General features: G+C 36.4%; 2 protein-coding genes across 4 annotated transcripts in view; both read left to right on the forward strand.

The window, feature by feature from the left end:
* The first annotated feature begins 92 nt into the window (after positions 1–92).
* On the forward strand, positions 93–1,865 carry LOC120467873 (type-1 angiotensin II receptor). Its single transcript, XM_089119977.1, has one exon. The coding sequence runs from the start codon at positions 706–708 to the stop codon at positions 1,807–1,809; it is 1,104 nt and encodes a 367-aa protein (XP_088976103.1). The 5' UTR covers positions 93–705; the 3' UTR covers positions 1,810–1,865.
* A 1,175-nt stretch (positions 1,866–3,040) lies between these two features.
* mapkbp1 (mitogen-activated protein kinase binding protein 1) overlaps positions 3,041–24,582 on the forward strand; it is a 58,158-nt gene continuing 36,616 nt past the window's right edge. For all 3 annotated transcript variants that reach the window (XM_089120175.1, XM_089120177.1, XM_089120176.1), the window contains exons 1-4: positions 3,041–3,485; positions 7,477–7,568; positions 21,750–21,812; positions 22,818–22,875. In XM_089120175.1, coding sequence (XP_088976301.1) covers positions 3,372–3,485; positions 7,477–7,568; positions 21,750–21,812; positions 22,818–22,875 — 327 coding nt within the window. In that variant the 5' untranslated portion in view covers positions 3,041–3,371. The remainder of the gene's footprint in view (positions 3,486–7,476; positions 7,569–21,749; positions 21,813–22,817; positions 22,876–24,582) is intronic.

Genomic DNA, 24,582 nt, shown 5'->3' on the forward strand with positions numbered 1-24,582 from the left:
AAAAATCTTGAATATGCAAATATTATTTTTGATTGCTTAGTCTAAAATGTGCTTTTCTGAGATTGTGCATTTTTTTTTTTTTTTTTTTTTTGTTAAAATGTTTTAGTCTTAACAATTAGCATTTGGCCAAATTCTGAGATCTAATAGAAATGAGATGTACATGAACATGCTCAAGTTAAAACGCATGTGGGCATGGTTATCAGCAAATTAAAACTCAAAATATTCTAAATTTAATCTACTTAGGCTTACGATGCTTTTGGGAAACAGCCCAGGTCCATGTGTCCGTCTGTTGTCCAAAAACACCTTGAAGACTGAAGTGTTTCATTTGACATTTGATACAGACTTTAGAGAATTGCATAAGAATCATCAAGGTAATTGTAGGTTATCTACTAATGGTTTTTACCTTGCTCGTAAGTCCCAAGAGCAATGACCGATCTATTTCCAGGAGGGATCATCATGGTTGGTATACAGCAGTTAACTAAGAGGTGTAATCAAACCACTTTCCGTTTTGTCGAGGTAAGCTCCATTCCATTCTTTAATGTGCATTTTACTTAACATGTTGTACGAGATACGACTGAAATAGTATTGATTTGAGCTCACCATCTAGAACAGAATGTTGCTGGATAGTTACGAATTTAGTTACTAGGGATAGGTAACTAATTTTTGTCCCTTTCTTTTCAACGAAATATAGACTAAGCATAAGAAATGTCGGCAGTACACAATTGGACAGAGAACTGCACCAACTCCAATGATATGGCTCTTCCTTTGGTTCCACACATGGACTGTCCCTCCAACCGCAAGTATGCCACCAACTTGATACCTTTTCTCTTTTACATCCTTTCAATCTTTGGAACGATTGGAAATCTATGGAGCCTCTGGGCTTGTCTGCGGTCATCCCATCCTTGGAGTATTGGGTCCATTGGTGTACTGAACCTAGCTCTGTGTGACCTTGCCTATTTGGCCTCAATGGGACCCTGGGCTGTTTACGTAAGCTCTGACTACCACTGGAAAATTGGCCGTTCGCTCTGCATTGTGATGAAAATCCTGTACTTTGTCGGGTTGACGTCTAGTACCATGTTCATCTGCGCCATAAGCAGCGACCGCTTCCTTGCAATCGTCTTCCCTCTGGAGTCCCGGATGATCCGCACCCCTCGGAACACTGCACTGGTTTCGCTTCTACTCTGGGCCATCACTGCCCTCTTTATCTACTTCAGTTATCCTAACATTTTCTATGCGGTCAGGAAAGATGGCATCCATGTGTGTGGAGCGGTGGTGATCTCGAAGTTCAGGACCTCTGAAGCAACCTACAATCTCATGTCCTACTACTCCATTCAGGTTTCTGTCCCACTGCTCCTCATCATTCCTGCCTATGTGAAGATCATTTCCAAGATGAAGCAGTCGAGGCAGCAGTGGGGCCAAGGCAACATGCAAGGCCTGGACAAGACCATCTGGCTGATTGCCATTTTCATTGCCAACTTCCTGGTGTGTTGGGTGCCAGGACAGCTGCTCTACATCATTGCCTGTATAATTTTCTTCTCTTTGGATCACTGCAAAAATGCTTGTTGGGTTGCATGGGTGGTCAACCTGCTCTCTGAAGTCTCTCAAATACTGTACTGTCTCAATGCATGTCTTGATCCTTTAATTTTTCATATGCAGCGTGGGCATGGTGAATTTTCTCCTGTGGTTGTGTTGGGAAACTGGGCTAGAAAGTTCTTACAGGTAGGTAAGAAACGAAATTTGGGCGGGCCTTCGCATGAACCTACCAGTGTGATCCAACTTCAAAAACAGAACAGAAATAATGCAGAATAATAAAAAAATTAAAAAATAATATTTTTCACCTACAAATATCTAGTTGCACAATTGTGAATTGATGCATTGAATGTCTTCAAATATAAATGTAAGATTTTTCTTGCTGATGTAGTTTGTTATAAATAAAATGTGTATGACTTTGTGGAAAAGCAAGGAAATAATCTATTTTGTATCTGTGTATGTCTTACTCAGTTTCAAATGAGTTATATTAATCTAAATCGAAATTGTTCTTAAGTCGGCCATACACATTATGTGCTAGTCAGGTTCACAGTTGAATAAAACAAAAATTACCTAAAGTAAACCCAAAGGTATAGGCTACTACTTAGCATCACTAGATGGCAGACTTGATGTGGAGAAAATAGGTATAGGCTACTCAATAATTCAGTCCAACTTCATGTTAACACTAAATTACCTTTACGTTAACATTTGAGATTCATTTGAGACTTTTTCTTTTTTTTATGTTTAGGTAATAATGAAGTGATAAATCTATTTTTAAACAGTTGCTTATGTCATGCAATCACTGCTATGCATTCTGAATGAATTTACCAGGCAATAAATAGCCTACATGACATCTCTTTGTTGTCTTTCCTCCTTGGAAAAATGTAGCCTATATTACGAAGTTTCATGTCCATTGAAGGCTACATGGGATTACAGAATGGCGTTCGGTCTAGACTGGAGAATTGCAGTCGTGTTATATTGGAACCATTGCTGTAAAATGCAGATAGTAGGATACTGGTAAATGTGGTCTTGCACGGTGCATGTTCTAAAACCTAGATATAATTTTAAAGTGGATTTCCCACATGGGGGAAATTAAGATAATAATGCCACAATTCTCTGTTCTACTGTTCCATTATTTGCAAACATCAAAATAAACACTTTGCCTTAAGTAAATGAATTGTCTACACCTTAGGGAAACACTGCAGTGTCACGTATAAGCAGTTTAATCCACCTAGTAGTAATGCCATGCGTGATACTATGGCTAAGGCCGGTCTTAATATTAATTAGGTCAAGCACGAGTTAATTCGTAACCTCACGGGGTTTCAACGTACGTCATCTCATTAATATTAAGAAGTCAAGCATTCCCCCACAGCAAAGCTCGTTAATTGGCCAGTTGCCTAGCGTCCGCCTCCCGACGTCAGCGTTTCAGCCAATCATAAAATTGACAGAACAAACTCGCATTCTGCAATTAATATTCATGAGCCTGGCCTTTACAGTAGTAGGATTTGTAAATACACACACTGTACCGGTGAAGGTATCACGGCTGGAGGTGATTCGCGGAGCTTTCAAGACCGTCAAACTGCTGTCTCTCACACGAAACATGGTCCATTTTAACAAATGGACGTTAGAGAGGAGCGCTTCTCTCACCGGCAGGACAACCACAGTGGATTTATCGCGATGACGGTTCCGGTGGATTGGTTTAGTATTATGAAATAGAAGGCTTTGATCAGACCATGGCTTACTTTAAACGCGTATATTTTAATTGATCATCAGCTGTGACAGTAGGGCAAAGGGCTTCCGTTTGTTTGTTGGGAAACGTTGATTCAAGAGCACGCCAAATCAAGATGACAGTGGAAAATGCAACTATCAAAAGTCGGCTTAAAAATCTGCTCCGGTCGCCTTCCATCAAATTGAGAAGAAGTAAAGCTGGGATCAACAAAGAGAATCTCAGTAATAAGGTACAGTGCGTTTACTGTATGACACGAAGCATGTGTGGAATCTGCATCTGCAGTTGCCTGGAAATGTATCATATCATGTATCGCTGCGATTTTGTGCAGTTTAATGCAAGGCGTCAGTAAATTGACACTAATATATCAGATTTTTTCCAGGGTTTGTTATGTAAACTTTACAAAGACATACTGTGGCTCTCAGTACAATGCAACAGTAAGAAGGCTGTAAAATGCACTGACCTATATTTGCCACATGTCACAAATCATTTCAATCCCTGTTAAAGTCATGCAGGGAAATATAATGCACAATCATATAATATAATAAATGAATACATATCAAGCATTGGTAATAAATTAAACAAATATACATTGGGATTTACAGTAACCTTAATCACTCATCTGTTTTAAACAGTCAGTATAATATAATATTGGGTGCTTTTTCAGTTTAGAGCTTCATTTTTAGGACACATTTTATTTAAAATAATTATATTATATTATAATAATTTGAAGCAATTGTAAAATGCATGTTGTGTAAATATAATGCACTAGGATATGATATAAAAAGATGTGGATTCATGGATTTAGATAGTACTTCTAGGTTTACCAACTCAAACTCTAAACTTGTCTGTGTTTCAATCTAAGTGCTTTGTATGCACGCATCTCTTACATACAAGTGTGCAATGTATAATAATAAGTATTTATTATTCTTTTAGCATTCACCCCAGTCCTGCTGTAAATTTGTGAACTGTTCCTTTGTTCTTGTTATTGTAACTGTAACTATTATTGAATCGCAGTAAAGATTCCTGACTGTTGCATTCCATTCAGATGGCCTGTTTACTGCTGCAGACCCTTGGGTGACTGACTGTACTTCCCTTTCATACACAGGAGTCCCTGTGACTGTGTGATTGTTAAGAGGAGACCGTTTTGCAACTGAGAAGAATGCCTTAAATTACTCTGAGACCTAAGCTGCATATGATTTGTTGCTCATAAATTAAACACTGTTGTTCGCACTACCACATGTTCAGTAACCAAATCCATATCTGTGTGGAATGTTCCACTTGTGTGTATTTTGGTGTTGTTGTCTGAGGTTATTGCTCAACTTTAGAGTTATGTCCACACTCTAAAAAATGCTGGGTTGTTTTAACCCAATTTTGGGTCAAATATGGACAAACCCAGCCATTGGTTTACATTTTTAAATTACATTTGTAACCCAATGGCTGGGTTAAAACAACCCAGAATTTTTTTTAGAGTGCATAACATATCAAACTTCACTGTTTGTACTACAGAATTGAATGATGCCTCAGACTGTGTGGTTTGTGGAGGAGATTTTACCTCCTCTATTTCTTGTGTGATCAGATGCTTTTCTCTTGGCCAGTGGCGAATTTTGTGAGAAAATTACGTATTCTTACAATGGAGGCACCCAAGGCTTTTGTAGGACCAGAATTTTTTTTAAAAGCGATTTTTTTTTGTTTGCAAAGCACTGCAATATTATAAAGACAAGACTAGTTTAATGTTGCATTGGTCAGAAAAGACATATTCTACAAATAATGGGCCTCAAATACATCCAATTTCAAGCATTAAACATGCAATTCATCATTAAAAAATAATTAGATTGTGGTACTATCAGAGTTTGTGGTGATCACTGCTCCAGAGAAAATATATTATGCTACCATTTAAGTGTTCTGCAAAATACTCTGTCAAGGAGATCTCTCTCTCTCTCTCTCTCTCTCTCTCTCTCTCTCTCTCTCTCTCTCTCTCTCTCTCTCTCTCTCTCTCTCTCTCTCTCTCTCTCTCTCTCTCTCTGCCTAAAGCAGTTGAGGAATCTCTAGTGTCAGAGGAATCTTTGGAGGCAAACAAAGAGATCTGAGCTTTTTGTTAGACCATATCATATCAGTTCAGCTTTTAGACTGGGTTCTGTTTTCCAAGGTTTACACGCTGCATCGAAATCAAAGCCATTCCTCCAGGTGCTGTGCAGTTCATTGACTTCTGGCTCAAGGTCTTTGCCTTTCTCTGAGGATTCGACATACAGCGACTGCAAAAAAAAAAAAAAAAAAAAAAAGAAGTCTCTGGTAAAAGTGCACGATATAGCCGTTGGTCCAGAAATTCTCATGAGAGATGCTGAATGCGAAATGGCTTAAAAACCGCATGCATTTGAAAACTAGATTTTTTTCTGTTGTTCCAGCACTAATATACAGTGGATATATGGAGGTCTGTCAAAGCATCTTTGGAAAGATGATAAATCAAACCAACAACCTCCAATTACAGCCCTTTTTATATCGGCATGTTCAGCACAAATTGTGGTAGTGCATTCAGCTTACAGTAGGATAATAAATGTACATACGTAGCATCTTCAACTTTGCCTTATAGGCTTCTTGAAACCTGCATTTTTGAAGGATAAAACTGCAATAAATGGAAATACAACCCATATAGTGGGGGAATGGTCTAAGATGTCAGAATTAGAGGAGACCACTTCATAAGCCAGGTGTTGTTCCTCTCATTTCTCCATTGTCCTGTACTTAAAGTGGCATGTGATTGATGTGAGAGTGTTCTCTGCTGGGATGTGACCATGCTTGTTTTGAAGAGGTGGTCTGGCAGAGGTTTTAATGCATAGAATAAAGGTTTCAGATGTTGAACAGACAGGTGCAGATTTTTGTATGTGGTGTATTGTATTGCACTTAAAACATTGAAAACTAAACACCTAGTGCATGTAGATACCTTCATTTTGAATGACACTATTATGTGTTCAATCTGGTACAGATGTTATCCAATCTTTAATTTTAAAGCAACAACTAATTCCAGGCCGTTTCACCAAATTTGTGCATGTTATTTATTACATACTCAGTGCGTATGGAGTTGTAATGGACGCTGTAATGGAAATCCTATTGAAACAATAATACATTTTCGTACGTTGTTTAGACATTTTTCTGTTGGTGTATTTTAGCCTGATTTCTGGAATCATGTACTTCATCAGTGTGTATTTTTTTATTTGATATTGTCTTTGTTTCTTCTCTTTTGCGTGTGTATTGATTGTTTTTAGGGTGACTTTTTAACATTCTGTCAGTCAAAAATAGCGTTTGTTAAATCCTGGCACATTTACATCTATGTTTTTTAATGTGCACTGCTCCTGTAAAAAAATTAATTAAAAAAAAGTACAACTCGCATGATAAGATTATGAAATAGCCACCTCGTAAAATAGTTGTTTTCCCATGAGATTGTGTTATTATTATTATTGGGTTGTTAGTAGAGCCCGACCGATAAAGGATTTTGACGTCCGATACCGATACAAATATTTATTGGTTTTAAAATCCGATATTCCGATATATCGGCCGATATTTTTTTTTTTTAATTATTATTTCAGAAACGTGCAACAAATTGTAAAACATACATTTTCAATATAACAGGCCAAGGAGAGATGATGCATCTCATTGCTATAACTGTCACGTGCTATTAAAGAAATACTTCAGTCACATTGTCAAAAGTTAAAAGGACTACTACACTATAATAATGTAACGTAACTATTACTAGCTAATTCCGCTTCACTCTCGGCTTATTTATCAGCAGCAAAACTGGACATGATAGTCACAAATTTTGTCATGCTTATTTGAGTTAAGAGAACTGATGGAGATGTTCTTTTAATTGTTATTCAAGCAATGTATGTATCGTGACCAACTCAACGAGTGTTGCCAACAGGGACAGTGTAGAGTGCCCTCTGGTGGACAAACTATATAACTCCAACACTCATGACATGGTTCAAGCGTGTTTCCTCCATTTTTTATTTTTATTTTATTTTTTAAATATTCATTTATCGGCCATTATAACTGCCTATACCGATAGTTTGGAAAATGCCTAATATCGGCCGATAATATCGGGCTGCCGATATATCGGTCTGGCTCTAGTTGTTCACGTTGTGTGACATTTAAAGACTCTTGTAACTCTTTTAAGGATCTTGTAATGCACATCATAACTTTTATTATTTCTCATTTTCCATGTAATTCCACAGGTGACGTTGGAAAAAGTTCTGGGAATCACTTCCGCTGGGAGTCGTGCTTTGGCATGTGATCCACACTCAGGACTGGTTGCCTACCCAGCCGGGTGAGTAACTTAGTTTTATAGACATTTTTAGCAGTTTTATGTGACGCACACTTAAATAACAAGGCTATGTGAATGTTGTCAATGGAATGATGATATGACGGTGAGTCAGACCTCACCGTGGAGGTATTCACATAAAGTAGAGACTATAGGGAGGAAAAGGAGAGAGATAACAGTCTGATAACAAATGATTGCTCTCAGGGGGAAATTAGGTGTGGTACAAACAGGAAGTTCTGGATCTGAAAGAGGATTTTGAGTGTGTGCTTCAGACAGGGCCTATAAGCTACTGAGGGCTAGTCTAGCATTATACAGAAACATTTCAGCTCTCAAAACATCCTGTAGGTGCTCAGTTCTCTCTCCAAATCATGAATGCAGCTTGATTTTAGGATATTTTTGCCATCCAAATGGATTGAATTAGAGCAGTGGCCAAAAATAATTTCTTTGGCAGTTTTTATTTATTTATCTTGTGCATCTGGTCTTGTGATTCACATTCTTCCATAGCAAATAGCAATACAACAGTATTGTTTAAAAATACCTTGTTCATATCATATTAATGCCATGGTGCATGGATAAGGCGTATCATACAGTTATCTTGTGAAATGCACGGATAAGCAAATGGGCTTAGGATGCGTGCCTAAACGTGTACACAGAGGCTTTAATCGATTCCAGACGATGAATAAGGGTCTTATCAAGCGAAACGATCGCTCATTTAAAAAAAATAAAATAAAGTTTAAGTTTCATAAGCTCAAATGGTCGCCTTGCTCTGTTCTGTGATGCGCGTTTGTGACTCTCCTATTCGAACTCTTTTCCCGAGTCAAGTCGTTCATTTCGTTTGTTGAATGAACCAATTGACACAAAAAAAGATTTGTTCATTTTGAAAAAATGAACTAGGCCTACTTTAATTTTACATTTGATTATTACGTTTTGTTGTAGGCTATTACTTATGTGATTACCACTGCTAGTACATCTTCTACTTAAAGGAGCAGTCTGTAAAAATGACAGCTAGTGGTCGAAATAGGTACTGCAGTCCGAATTCATAATATCGGAGATCGCTGTTTCCCCCGCCCCCTCCTCCTCAGGCTTGACGCTCATGTGGGTCGCCAGTTTAAGGACACGTACCACACCTAACATTAGTTTTTGCTAAAGTATCGATAATTGTGAAATTTCTCTGATATTTATAATGACTCGTATCTTGAAATAAGACTTTGATCGTATCGCCCACCAATGATCGTGATTATGATTTTTGCCATAATCGAAAAGCCCTAGTTCCAAAGCTTTTGTCAGTGGTTCTCCAGCAATGCTGCCTTTGTATAGTATATAAAGAAGAAAAACCTTCCTCTCTTCCATCACATGGTACTTGTAATCTGATTAACTCGTTAAGTTCTAGTGCTCTGAACTAAATTCTTAACGCTCACTTGCAACTTGTCACTCTTCTAATGTGGAGGAAAAGTTTGGAAATTAAGTTATCAATATACTGTATGTGCATAAAACATACACTATAATTTAAAAGTTTGGGGTCAGTAAGATGTTATGTTATGAAAAAATGTCAAAGTGATAAAAAGTGATTTTTATTCTCAAACTTTTTATTCATCAAAGACTCCTGGAAAACATACATCATGGTTTCCACAAACAAAATTTGCTGGACAGCTGTTTTCAACATTGATGACAATATTAAGATATTTTTCGAGATCACCAAATCAGCATATTAGAATAATTAAAAAAAAAAATTCTTACAGATCCCAAACCTTTGAACAGCAGTATATATTTATAAAACCAATATTTATGAATGTGTGTGGCAATAGTATTGATTCATTTAGTAGCTAGAACATATCAATCGTTCTCTTCATAGATCGTTGTGAAATGATGTTTAAATCACTTCATAGTGATGTAGTAAATCACTTCTTAGGCCGTTTGTCCACAGTCCACCAAAGTGTTTTTCCACGCGCCTGGCATATGTTTTCAATTGTTTTCAATGGGAGCGCCACGTTTTTTTTTTAAACGCCATGAGCATAACGAGGCGCTGAGCATTTTTGAAGCGCCGAGCGCCCAGTGTTTTTTTACTGGTCGCTGGGAGTTGAAAAATGTTCAACTTTGGATAAAACGCAGCGCTCATCACTTTCATTTTTTACCCAGCCGTCCAATCACAGTGGAGGAGGGGCGGGACTAATACCACACCGACCAACTGTCACAGCATTCAACTGCTGTGGATATGCTGTATCATAGCAACGAAACGTCTCAACGGAAAAAAACGCTGCGCTGCCAAAATGCTCTCAAGCGCCCAAAGCACGGCATCTTCAGCAGAGCGTCTAGCGTTTTCAGCTGGCTAAAAACGCTTTGGTGGACACACGGCCTTAGTCTGCCCAGGAACATGAACATGTATTAAGAAAGATAATACTGTTCATTTTGATTTCATATTTTGCCTCTCAAGCTTTGTTTGCTGGCCAACCCTTAAATTTCCCATTGGAAAACAAGGCTGTCAGGGATAGAAGTGCAATCCATTCAGCATGATGTATTGTTTTATCCATGGGTGCATTTTTTTATGAAAAATTAGACTTGATTGACATGAACCTTAAAGGGTTAGTTCACCCAAAAATGAAAATGAAGTCATTAATTACTCACCCCCATGCTGTACCAACCCCGTAAGACCTTCGTTCGTCTTCGGAACACAAATGAAGATATTTTTTATTAAATTTGAGAGCTGGATCACTGCTACATAGGCTGCCTAAGGGAATGAAACTTGACGGCCCAGAAAGTCATTGAAGAAAACGTTTAAATATTTCATGTGACGACAGTGGCTCAACTATAAGTTTATCAAGCAACGAGAATACTTTTTGTGCGAAAAAACAAAACAAAAATAACGACTTTATTGACGACTTCCTTGTGGGCCTGAGACGAGAGTTCAAGAGATTTCCTTGACGCATACCCGAGAACTGCGATCTTCTTCAACTTCAACGTGGAAATCTCTTGAACTCTCGTCTCAGGCCTACAAGAAAGAAAAGGAATAGTCGAATAAAGTCGTAATTTTTGTTGATGTTTTTCGCACCAAAAGTATTTTCGTCGCTTGATAAACTTATAGTTGAGCCACTGTCATCACATGGAATATTTAAACGTTTTCTTCAATGACTTTCTGGGCCGTCAAGTTTCGATCTGCCTATGTTTTAGTGATCCACCTCTCAAATTTAATCAAATATATCTTCATTAGTGTTCTAAAGATGAGCAAATGTCTTAAGGGGTTGGTACAGCATGGGGGTGAGTAATTAATGACTTCATTTTCATTTTTGGGTGCACTATCCCTTTAAGACTGTATGACATATAAGCTGTACTACTATCTGCAATCCATTGACTTCAGTATAGGAAACTAGAAGCGCTCTTCTTATTTTTAAGGCTCACACAGCTCCTATAACAAACTCCACCCTATGCTAGGTCAGCAGTTTGATTTGAGCCAAGCGAGCATTTGGTGCAGATGTCTTGGCTTGCTATAGGTTGGGAAATTAGTGCAGGCTTATGCAGCTGTCACAGATAAACAGACCCCACATGTACAGTATATTAGATACCAAGCTGGTTCTCTAAGAGGGGCGTGAAACGCTTTTTTTATTGGATGAAGACCGTGCTGTTGCTGTAAACAAATGTGATGTTATCCGAGGTTAAGTTTTATGGTGCTGTTGTTCAATCGAGTGCATGTGCACATAAGTAGATCCTGGAAATAAAAAGTTACCAAGCCTGCTGTGCTTGATATTCCCCAGGGGTATGTTGTTCTGATTTAACCATGACCTCGAATGTCATCTCCCTATAAGAAGGTCAAAGTGCATTTGATAAAAAATAAATAAAATATTGGATTATTAATATTAGAGTGACTCGATGGTGAAATTTGAATGTATTTTCTGGTCTGAAAGAGCAGTTAACTCCATCTGGACTCTACCATATTAATTAATTAAAGATGAAGGTTTCTTCAGGGAGCTGTCCTGATTTCATGAATCTTACCTAAATGAGCACATTTGTCCAAGGACTAGTTTGTTAAGGATATTTTGGTTCCATCTGAATGATCTCAGTTTGGTATTTTAATAAAATAAAAATGTTTATCTAATGTTGGAAACTACTGGCCAGTATGATATAAGATTTGGGTTATTTGTGCAGAACCATGATTGGTGCCAATTATTTTGGTTATTTATTAAAGGAGAACTCCGGCGAACAATGAACCTTTGGTCTAATAAAACATCGGTACATAGTCAACCGTTCTCTGAAATTTGTTTTCATGATAATCGAATGTAAAGAGTTTATCTCTAAAAACTGTTTAGCGTATAATGCTAGTAATGGGGGCATTGACTAAGTAAAAAGAAATCGCTAGTTTATACCACTAACAAGGCTCAAAATAGCCCCACACTAACACAGTAACATAATGAGGGTCCATACATACAAAACGAAGCATTGAGAACTTTGTAAGTGTACAGACCGTTTAATAAGAAGATATTTTATGAAGACAGTTCACTTCGCGTATACAGACAGGAGCCATCTTAAAAAATAGTCTCGATAAGTCGAACCACGAACGTCGTGCTGAGTGATCTGAACTCTATGAAGTTCAACGAACTTCTGAACTGTATTTATGGCGTTCGTGGTTCGACTTATCGAGACTATTTTTTAAGATGGCTCCTGTCTGTATACGCGAAGTGAACTGTCTTCATAAAATATCTTCTTATTAAACGGTCTGTACACTTACAAAGTTCTTAATGCTTCGTTTTGCATGTATGGAGCCTCATTATGTTACTGTGTGAGTGTGGGGCTATTTTGAGCCTTGTTAGTGTTATAAACTAGCGATTTCTTTTTACTTACTCAATGCCCCCAGTACTAGCATTATACGCTAAACAGTTTTTAGAGATAAAACTCTTTACATTCGATTAGCATGAAAACAAAACTCAGAGAATGGTTGACTAGGTACCGACGTTTTATTAGACCAAAGGTTTATTGTTCGCCGGAGTTCTCCTTTAATGCCATGGTTGCCATAAGAAGTGAATTTTGTTTTTATTATTATGAATATTTGTTTCACTCTTGTTGGGAATAGACCACTCGTCAGTGATTGTTTTGCTATGATTGTTTGGTTTCCATGATTTATAGGGACTTTTTAATGATGTTTTCATACTGTACAAACTGTATTCTATCCACTACCCCTAAACCTGTCCATCACAGAAAACTTTCAGCAACAAAAAAAAAAAATCACTTGTATGATGAGTAAGCCGTTTTCCTCATGGGGAAACAAGGACAAGGATTTTGGATATTGTCAGCTTGTAGGGACATTTTGTCCTCATAATTTAGGGTTTACCTTGACTACACACACATGTCTGGTTCGCTATGTTTGTGGGGACTCCCTATAGACATAATGGTTTATACTGTACAAACTGTATGTTATGTCCCCTTTCACTAACCCGACCCCTAAACCTATCCATCACAGAAAATTTTCTGTATTTTTGTATTTTTACAAAAGCTTATTATGATTTAAAGGGGTCATGAACTGGCTTTTTAAATTTTATTATATTGTTGTCTGAGGTCAACTTATGACGTTCGCTTGGTTTTTGCATTCAAAAACATCAAAATGAATAAGTTATAAGGCTATTTTGATTTTTTTTTTACCCTAGTTTTGAGCCTAGCTGAAAAACGCTCGGTTTTTATGGGCGTCTCGCACTGAAGACTTGGAAGTAAACGCCCACTGTTTGTCATCACGAGGTAGGCCTATGTTATTTAGCTATGCGTGCAATGCGCGTATCGGTGGGCGGGGCTAACGGCCGTGTTGAAGTAGGCGTTGATCTTCTTCTGCGGGGGTGGTGTTTTATCCTCTTTGTCGTTATAGTTCCCCACTTTGAAAAACTAGTAATTTGCTGAGCCTGGTGTCAATAAAAGCTTTTATTGGACTAACAAGGACATTCTCAGTTCTGAAACTTACAGGATATTCTTATAATATGATGACCTCTTAGATGTCAAAAGCTCAAGGAAATTTAGATTTCTCAGTTCATCACCCCTTTAAATAAAAGCTTAGTTCCTCATTGGATCCTCAATTTAGGTCCCTGCGGTGACACGAGTCCCCATATGTAAGTTATTCAGGTTGAAGTCCCAATCGAGATAGAAAAACAAACACGCACACACACATTGAGAGAATCATTCCATGAGCCTATTTAAACAAACTGTCATGATTCTTCCAATGTTTTTACTCTTTGTCTTGAAGCGAAATGCTATAAAACTCCATATTAGGGATTGTTGAACAGTGTAATGTCAGTGTTATTTTGAGGGGTGAGTGGTGTATGAGTGCTTCAGGATGGACTCTTCCACAAAAACAAGAAAACCAGGAAAAAACAGAAGCTGACAATGCAATCTAGCTATTCATTTCTCAACATTTGCTTGCACCTGTTGTGTTTTACAACGAGTTGAAGTCTCTCAGTATAGCTTTAAATAAGGTTTAATCACAAGCACAACAAAAAAAAACACAAACAAATGAGATTAGAATCATGTTTATGTATGGATCACATGTTCTGAAGTAAACTGATTGCGAATCTTACAAGGTCATTTATAATAATAGTGCACCCTGGTCCAATTTATCCATTTCTGCAGGCAGGAACTTCAGCGAACTGTATTTGAGTGTTGGAATGATGAATGAGTTCTGGTGTAATGCGGCGTTCACTGTGGAATAGGTATGAGCGTAATGAATAAACGGCCTTCTGTGTTAATCATAGATGCATGAAAATGTGTGTCACAGTCACAGTCGCCCTTGGGCTCTGCGGTAAAGTGGGTCAGTAGAGTTGAACGGACCAATCCGATGAGGGGAAATGACATGTAAGGTACTGTAGGACTGAGTGAGAAAATAAAGGAAGGTTGTAGTAGAAGAGGTTAGTTTAGCAGCGTTGCTGTGGTGTGTGTGGTCGTTCTCTCTACTGCATTGCAGTATTCAGCGCTCGTGAGGCTCTCCGGCTCCACACACACTCTCTAATGACATCTCGCTCTCTGAGAGGAGAGCCGCAATCTAAAGACACCCCCGGGAATACAAAACAAGTAGAAGCCACTCGCGCTGGAGATCATGTTAGGATAGATTAAAAGTATCCGTTTTACTCTGAGTCTGCTGTCATGTACTTGAAAAAGCCTTTGTGGACCATAATTGAAAATCAAACGCGCTGCTGGCTACCTGTAAAAGTGTGAGTGAATGAGAAATGAATTTTGATGTCACACACATTTTCTTTTCATACTGCTCATTAGAGATCATATATTTTCATACAAATAGAAGCAGCATCACATGCAAAACACAATGTCAATGCATTCGCTCTCTAGCCATCAGTCCCTTGATGGTCACAATGCTTTTTGAAGGGCCGCCACACTATACAAACGTAAGCAGTTGAATGATCCCTTTACTAATGGTCTCTTCCACAAGGTTGTTAGTGATCATGGTCACTTTAATGAAGAAATGTTGCCATCTGTGACTCTAGACTTGTGGTTTCTGACCAACACTTATCTTCATGAGTTGTGAATTAAACTGGACATAAAAAGCTATATTTGATATAAAAGGCTACCACGGTAAACATAAGAGAGCATTTAAATATATATATATTGAAATTAATACTTTTATTCAGCAGGAATGTGTTAAATTTATAAAAAGTGATATAAATATTTTCTAACAATATACATCTTTACTATTTTGAATAAATTATGTTCTTTTTAATGTTTTATTCATCAGTGAATCCTGAAAAAAAGTATCACAGGCTCCAAAAAAAGATATTATGTTTCCAACTTTGATAATAACTGAGTATTATGATTTCTGAAGGATCATGTGACACTGACGAATGGAGTGATGATGCGGAGAATTTCTTTGCATCACAAGAAATTATATTTTAAAATGTATTAAAATAAGAAACCATTATTTAAATAATATATTATATATAATATAAATATTAAATAATATAATAATATACTGTATAACTTTTTTTCTCACATGCTTTCCCCCAAAACACATTGGGAACAATTATTTGTCCTGTTTTATTAAATACTTTTTGCAACCTCCTTTTTTCAAGATAACAGCTCTGAGTCTTCTCCTATAATGTCAGAAAAACATTTATTTCATAATGTGATTTTTTTTTTTTTTTTTTTTTTTTTTTTTTTTTTTACTTCAATGAAAGGTTAGATTTTTGCTAATTTTAAAATAAAATGTCAAAATGATTAACAATGCAGATTTATTTTTTACAGCCATCTTTGATCATATTTACTAAGGGGGCAAATAATTCTTAGCACTCTATACACAGACACACACACACACACAAACACACACAAATATATATATATATATAAGCAACACGCGTTGCAATATTAAGGATCATTTTATTTTATATAAAATTATCCCTAAGATTACAGTTCCATGGGGACAATAGTGGCACAGGAGAGATAATAGTTTGGTTGCCTGAGCACAGCGCAGTACCAGGTCGTCCCTTCAGTGCATAATCCTCTGCCATCTGAAAACGTGCTGACTGCTGGGCACAGACGCACAGGATTAGGGCGTCCTGGTCACCATCTGTCTGGAGCTGAGGAACGAACAGGCCTGGATCAATGGGGACGACCTGCTAATAGCCAGACTTACGGCTGGGCTCGGGCTTGGAAAGCAATACTCCTGGAAGTCTTTGATTATGATGGGGAGTGATGTTGCGTGAGAGCCTCACCACCTGTCTCGGTTTTATCCCAATCACCAGATGGAGCAGGACTACAACTGTCCTTATTTTCTGGCCTCAACATTTGATCTGCCTCATCTTGAACTCTCGTCTCACACACACAATAAACTGTCTACATATGGAACAGTTGTGAAACCTGAGAGACCATAACACACGCTGTTTAGGATCTGGTTATCTTTAGTCTCTGCCATACAACAGCTTTGACCTCTTGCTTTTTTTTCTTTTTTTTTTTTAAATCAGACTTGATGCTGTTCATAGTAATGGTGACTCAAATATTTAATCCACACAAGAGAACCTGTTGAACGTGTATTTTAACTGAAATGATAGTTAGTAATGCTTCCTTTTAACATTTCTAACCTTAAGCTTACTGTAACTTGTCTCATTATGTTTATTTATTTTTTTATTCTATTACTTTTCTAAATGATTAGACCATTTTGGCCTGGTGGACAACAAAATGGTTGGAAATGATTTCCTTCATATTTAGAGACAAAGGGACAGTTTTATTATTCTTAACTCAACTTAACTTATTTTCTTGTATTCTATAAGTTAAGAATAATTTGTTTCTAGATTGTTTCAAAGACAAAATTAGGAATGTAAATTCCTGGAAAAAAAAAAATCATCGTATAAACCTTTTAAACTAGGATAATTTTCAACTTGTCTTAAATCCCCAGAGATAAAAGATGTTTATTGGATGTATTGAGTTGCTTCAAATTACAACATAACACTACATAGAATGAAAAGTAATATTTTAAAGTTTTAAAGTTAACAACACCCTAGCAACCACCCAAAACACTCTAGCAACAGTCTAGCAACACACTAATGAACACACTAATGAACACACAGAACATTTTGAAAACTGTATAGTAACACCCTAGCAACCACCCAAAATACCCAAGCATTGTGTTTGTGAGCTTTGTCCAAAGCACCACTTATGTTCATATCTCTTTTGTGAAGTCTGATATGGAAAACTTCATTAGCGGGTTTCGGTGGCCTAACATCGGTAGTCATTTGTTCGATCTGTGCGCTTTACGCTCGACTTGGCTGATTTGATTCCCTGCTCGGTGAGATAATGAGCTGGATCAGCCTTTTCCGGCTGCATGGAGGACACGGTGGCACATGTGGGCCCTTCCAAGTGTCCCAATACATGCACACGTAAAAAAAACACGAGGATTGCTGGCTTGCGTGTTTCTTACAGGATATTATGGTTCATTTAACTTTGTGTGTAGCCTATGTTTAAAATGAAAAAAAAATATATATATATTAATACAATGACGTTTTGTCTGGGAAAACTTCAGATTTTTGGAAAACTTCTTCAGAACTGGAAGAACTGCGCAGTGATGATCTACCATTAATAATGTGGTGAGACAGTGTGTGTGTGTGTGTGTGTGTGTGCATGTGTGAATTGAATCTTTAGTCACACTTGAGTAGATAGTGGAGAGTTTGTGCATTCTGTCCTCATTTCACCGGAGAGAAATTACATTATTATCCTGGTTCAACACTACTATGATTTTCCCAAGGCATGCCCTTGGAAGGAGACGAGTCGTGATGTGTGCAAATCTTGCATCTCTCATTATAATAAAAATATTGACTCAAAAATAGTTTTTGTTTCAGTTGTTGTTAATTCTGGTGGTGAAATTTTATCTAGATACTCATCGAGTAAAATGTGAGTCCTTTCAAAGATCTAGATTGATTGTGATTGTTTTCTGGTTAAAGTACAGATAACCAGTTTTGGCTGACTGAGTGAACAAATGGATTAGTGTTTTAATAGTTAACAAAAACTAATTGTTTTATGGTATTTTATAGTTGGAATAAAGTTAAAAAAAAAAAAAATATATATATATATATATATATATATATATATATTAGGTGAAAAACTTAAAAAAAAACTATTACAATAATTACAACTAAAACTGAAATGAAAAAAAAAATATTTTTTTAATAAAATTATAAAAATGACAAAAGTACATAAAATTACCTACTAAAATTAAAAATAAAATAGAATAAAATAATAATAAATATTACAATATAGTATAAATAATACCAAATACAGTGAGATTTAATAAAAGCTTTAGTTTATACTAGCTCAAACAATGATGTTTATCCTAAATCATCTCATAACATAAGCACTGAATTATTTTTAGAGTGTCCCTTCTGATATCTGTAAAAACAGGCTGTGCTTTGGGTGCTTTTGTGGTTTATTTTTGAAAACAGAATCATGTCTCAAGACTTTATTAGACAACTAGACAATGAATGCCTTGGTGGTGTGTTAGCGGATTAAAGTCAATCTTGTTCTCTTGTTAAGGTTCATTGGCTCGACTTATTGTAACCTTAATTCCTTTCAAGGAAAAACTTATTGCCCTATTGAAAAAAAGTATTTTGGAAGAAGTTGTGCTGTTGGCTTATAATACAAAATTGACCTCTGTAAATCAAAATAATTCATCAGCACGCAGCAAACTTATGGTCCAATAAACAAAACTGAAACAAAGCAGAATATACTGTTCAAAGATATCCCAAATACACTTTGCAAAACGATTCAATTTAAAAAAAAAATTAAGCTAGGATGATGTTACAATTTTTTTTTGTACAATTTTCTTCAACAACAATTTTTACAGTATAAGTTAATGTATGTTAATTACAGCTGTCAAACGATTAATCGCGATTAATCGCATCCAAAATAAAAGTTTGTGTTTACGTAATATATGTGGGTGCACTGTGTATAATTATATATATATATATATAAATACACACATATGCTTGTATATATTTAAGAAAGATTTTCATGTATATACTGTATATAGATTTATATATCATTTATATTATATAAATATAAATATTTTAAATATAATTAATATTTTTTTCTTAAATATACGAGCATGTGTGTGTATTTATATAAAATAATTATACACAGTGCACCCACATACATTATCTAAACACAAACTTTTATTTTGGACGCGATTAATCATTTCACAGCCCTAATGTTAATTCATAAATATTGTTCATTGGGTAACACTTTGCATTGAGGTTTCGTTTGTTAACATCAGTTAACTACATTAACTCTCAATTAACAATAGATTTGTTTTACAACATTTACATCTTTGAATCAAATGTTTTGTCTGTTAACTTATAGTTAATTAACTGAATATTTTGTTAAGGATCCAGTGTCGCAACAAACCTCAACTTCTGTGGTTCTTCCTCTGAAGTGCACTTTGAAACAACTTGGCACCTTGTAAGCACAGTTATGTTTCCCTGGCCTGCAGATTGATATAAACCTGTGCAGAAACAGCCAATCGACTGTTTTGAAAAAAAAAAAAATGCCAATATTGAGGAGAATGAAATGTTCGAGTGAATGGTGGGTGGACACGTACATACAAGGTCAGGAATATTTGCTGACTGTGCGCTGATTCATATCAGCTTATCTTTGTAATGGGATGAGCCGCAGACACTCTTACAACAGGCTTGCGCAGTCATTGATCCGAGCCCAGTCAATCCCATCAGCAGTGTGGCTTATATATAGTGTAGGAGATCCATTAATGGTATTACTTGCCAACAGTGAAGGTCCGTTTGCCTGTCTCTGGCATCGGTGGTTTATGGAGACATGATTAATGTGCTATTGAAGCATGAGCTCATCTGTTATGTCCCTCTCTTCTCAGACGTGCTCGTAAAGCACGGAGCGGGACGACAGGGAGGCTTTGACTTGACGGATTCCAAACTCGGCTCTTCTTGTGGTCGGGGGAGACTGAGTGCTTGTGTGGCTTTGTCTCGCTCCTCTCTGCTACTGACATCAGAAGAAAGACTCTAGCAGTGTGTGTGTGTGTGTGTGTGTGTGTGCATGTGTGTGTGTGTTTAAAATTGACCTATAGAGCTGGACATCAGCCAGTGGAAGAGACCTTTACTCTGAAGATGTGGTTTCCCCACTGCAGACGTTTGATTATCTGTGTTAAATCTGGTTCGCTTTGCACACTAGTTTATTCCCACTTCCTTAGAAACATGTGAAACTGTCGAATCTAACGTAGAATATATCTGAAATTGATGATGCCAACAAAGTTATTCAATATTATAATGAAATTCATGTGCAAGAACTCTGTAATGTGACTTTGACAAAACAAAGCAGAATATAGGTGTGATTGAGGATATCTCATGTACTATATACTTCGAACAAAACAATATCTGTTTTGTTCAATGTCATGAGCCCTAAAACTGTGTGTGTATTCAAAGAGCGGCGGCCCAGTCAAAATATGAATGGATCATAAACTGGCAGAAATAGCAGAGAGCCTGAACCTTGCACTTTTTATAAAGTTATTTGCAATTTTTTGCTTGCTTGTTTGTTTATTTGTTTATTTATTTCCCCTAAATAAAGTATAAATGATAAAATATGTAGATTTGATAAATGTATATATCATTTATTTATTTGTTTATGCTATATATAAATTATATTCAATTATAAATGATATAAAATGTAATATTTTATATTTCATTATAATTTATATAATTTTCCATTGCAATTAATGTGTCTAAAGGAGGTTGACTCGTGTCATTTACGAAGTTGAGGAAATGCATGGAAGGGTGATTTTGTTTTTTTCTGAAAACTGGTTTATTGTTTATTCATTCTTTTTTTGTGTGTGTGTGGGAAGATTAGTGTGTTTGCAGTTTTTACTTACCGGGATTCTTTAATTGAGTGTAGGCTACATCAGATCTGCAAATGGCTAGCATCGACTTTATAAAAGTGTTTCTATGTCCCAGGATTCTGCAGTGGTTATTGACGTATTTCCTCTGTGTTCTGTTTTGTCTCACTGCCTTCCTTTTCTGTCTACAATAATGACAGCAGGTCATTTCCCCCACCTGACATTGTCTCAGACAGTCTTTATAGGACCAACTCTACTGTACTTCCATTTAAAAGTTTTCAAAAGCTTGTTTGTTTTTCATTCTTAAAAAGGATTGTCTTTTTATATGGGAGAAGAAAGACAGAGTAAAAGCTCAAAACCTATTCAAAACACCAAAAAACACACTAAATGCTGTACTAAGTACCATAGTACACTTACATATCAGACGGTAATACCACAGTAATTTGATATCATACTCCTACTGAATGTTTAGCAGAAACATAAACCATGGTAAATATTTTCCAACTATGGAAGTCAATGGGACAGAAATATCAGAAAATCAGCTGAATGGATTCGAAAACTGTAAAACTAAACTGTTTTACTCTTGGGGGTTCGTAAAATGAGTCTATTTCCAAAAAAAGTGGAGTATACCTTTAAATTAGTCTGATTTGTGCACTTTCCCTTTTGTTCTGAAATTAGGTAGAAGAATGATTTTATGTAGTGAAATTTTGGGTTTGTGATTTAGTAGTCAAAGATCTGGTAACCCAAAGGCTGTCGCTGAGAAAGTGAGCGAATGTCAGTCACCATAGTAAAATGTTCAATGTTTTGTTGTTTTGGATTGGAAAGTGTAATTGAATATGATTATTTGACCCTTTCTTTTTGTCGTTTTATAGGTGTGTGGTGGTGCTACTGAACCCTAAGAAAAACAAACAACATCATATCCTCAATAGCTCCAGGTGGGACTTTCATACTTTTCTAACCAAGCACAACATGGATAAATGTCACCTTCTGTGGCTCATTAGCTCCACTAGTGTGCTAGTGCATTCATTCCAGTGATGTCTATTTAAGCACTTTTCTATTAGAAGGGCAGCAAAATGCAGGTCTTTTTTTTAATTTCTTTTAACTTGAGCGTTGCATTTTGCGAACGCTGGCATGTGCATGACGCTTCCAAAGACAAAAGTGCAATGGTTAAAGATGTCCATCTAGCACAGGTTTACATTGAAAAAGAATTACAATGGATTATTGTGATGTATATCCAAGTAAAACGGCTTTTTTTGACAAAAAAAACAATGTAGGGAATGACTTGATTTTGTCCATGGGGAATTGATTGGACGGTTGTGGTTTGTTATTTGCTATGATGTCATGTGACTGACAGGTTGCCCCGCCCTCGTGCCAGTAAACTGAATTTGAGATTTTGAGATTATTTGTATTTAATATAATATGTAAAGATTGCATTGATAAATAATTTATAATAAATACTGCAATATTCCATAAAAAAAACTACAATTGTCCATTTTGATTTCATGGTGACTTAGAAAGAAAGAAAGAAAGAAAGAAAGAAAGAAAGAAAGAAAGAAAGAAAGAAAGAAAGAAAGAAAAAAAGAAAAAAAGAAAAAAAGAAAGAAAGAAAGAAAGAAAGAAAGAAAGAAAGAAAGAAAGAAAGAAAGAAAGAAAGAAAGAAAGAAAGAAAGTTGGCACACCACTGTTCCAAAAATGTGAAAAATGTAATGATAGACTCACACAAAGATAGACTTTAAGATAATGTCCCAAATTCTTTGCTCATGGTTATGAGCAAATGTTGTAGTGTCAGGCTGGTAGAGTTGCTCAGACATAATAATTATTGTAATAAGCAATAGTAACAGTAATACGCAAAAACAGACAGAGAGGAAGTCTCTGAACTATCAGGATACATGTCCTTCAACATTGTCTAAAATACTTCCTTCCACTCTGTCATTTCACAGGAAGACCATCACTACACTCTCCTTCTCTCCTGATGGCAAATATGTGGTCACAGGCGAGGTGAGTATTCAATATATTTGCTTTGTGGTTGCCTCACAGGAAGTCAGGAGCTCTGGATCAGTATCTCATGCTGATGTAGCCGGGCTGCTATGAAAATAAAGTTCAGTATCTTGCACCTTCAGGCCTGCGAAGTGTACAGTGTGCGCAATCGCTGTGAGCAGTGACTAACTATCAGTGTCATTTGTCTGTTGCCAAGTCAAGTACAGACAAATGTGATGACTATTGCTTTCCTTCCGCAATTCTGCAGCACTACTAACGTTTGGATTAGGAGGGATTTATTGCTTTGACTGCCATATAAATCATGCAAAAGCATGCAAGATATGTCCAGCTTGAAATAAAACACGGACACAAAGTTATTATTACAACCTTCAGAATAAAACTGATTGAAACCGCTAAAAAAAAGTTCAGTATAACATAAACATAACAGAAAACCGTATTTAGAAAAATTACTTATTTGGTTTAAAGACAACATAACGTATTTGGAGACACATTGAACAGCTGTAATCTGACATATTGCCAAGTTAAACAGAATATTAGCAGGATTTTATTGGCTCATTTGATTGGTCAAATGGATTGATATTATTGATTATTATTTTCCCCTTTATGTGCACTGCAGGCTTGGTGTGTCATCTGAGTAGAAAATGGTGGTTGAAAAAGTTATTACATTGTAATCGAGTGCTACAGGCTGGAAATATCAGGGCATTTCAAAAGTGTGAATTTTCCAGGTTTTTGAAAAATTCATGGAAAAGTCATGAACATTTCTTTAGTCAATGTACATTTTTGTTAGCCTGACGTCGTCATACTCAGATTCTAGTCAGAACGTGAGTCTGATACTGCTCCATTGGGCTGTGATTATGGGGCGTGTTTCAACCGAACCAGGAAAGAAAATGAACTTCCCATTCTCAAATGTTGTGGGCATTTAATAAAAAAAAACTACACATTTTTGTAGTTCTGCTTAGTTGTAAAAAAATGTCAAAAATCATGTAGTGGGTGTAAGCTCAAAATAAAATTGTTATATTATGAATCCATTACTTTAGCCACTATGAACACTTTTATTCTACATAAAAGTTGGCATCTTCATGTCGCTCCCTGACTTACTTTCTTCTGTGTTCTGTCTAACACAAAAGAAGATATTTTGAGGAACATTTGGTAACCAAACAGGCCACACTTTACTTTAGGGTCCAATTCTCACTATTATCTAACTATTAATTATGACTTTTGCCTCAAAGCTCTTAATTAGTGTGTTGTTGTTGTTAAGTTTAGGTATTGGGGATGTAGAATATGGTCTTGCAGAATAAGTTCTAATAAACAGCCTCTCTCATGCTAATAGAGTGCCAAAGTTACGACCCCGCTAGCTTCCGAGTCGTCCTACAAAGTGACGTCATCACTTCGGCACTCTATAAGCAACTAGTTAATAAAGTGCCGAAGTGATGACGTCACTTTGTAGGACGACTCGGAAGCTAGCGGCGCATGGGTTCCCTCGGTCGAAAAGCTATGCATTTTCCCCATAGACTTTTGGAAAATCGCAAAAAATAAGATCTGTGTGTTGTGACCCCTACACGTTTTGTCTAGCAAGATAATCTTTGCAAGTTAATTCAAAAATTATACATTTTGAAGCCTATAATGATTTTAATAAACATAATTAGACACAATAAAGTTTAAAAAACACAAGCAGGTTATAACTGTGTGTTCTATGTCATAGATCAA

The sequence above is a fragment of the Pimephales promelas genome, chromosome 15, assembly GCF_988280905.1.
Source record: "Pimephales promelas chromosome 15, fPimPro1.hap1.1, whole genome shotgun sequence".
In the NCBI taxonomy this organism is placed as follows: domain Eukaryota; kingdom Metazoa; phylum Chordata; class Actinopteri; order Cypriniformes; family Leuciscidae; genus Pimephales; species Pimephales promelas.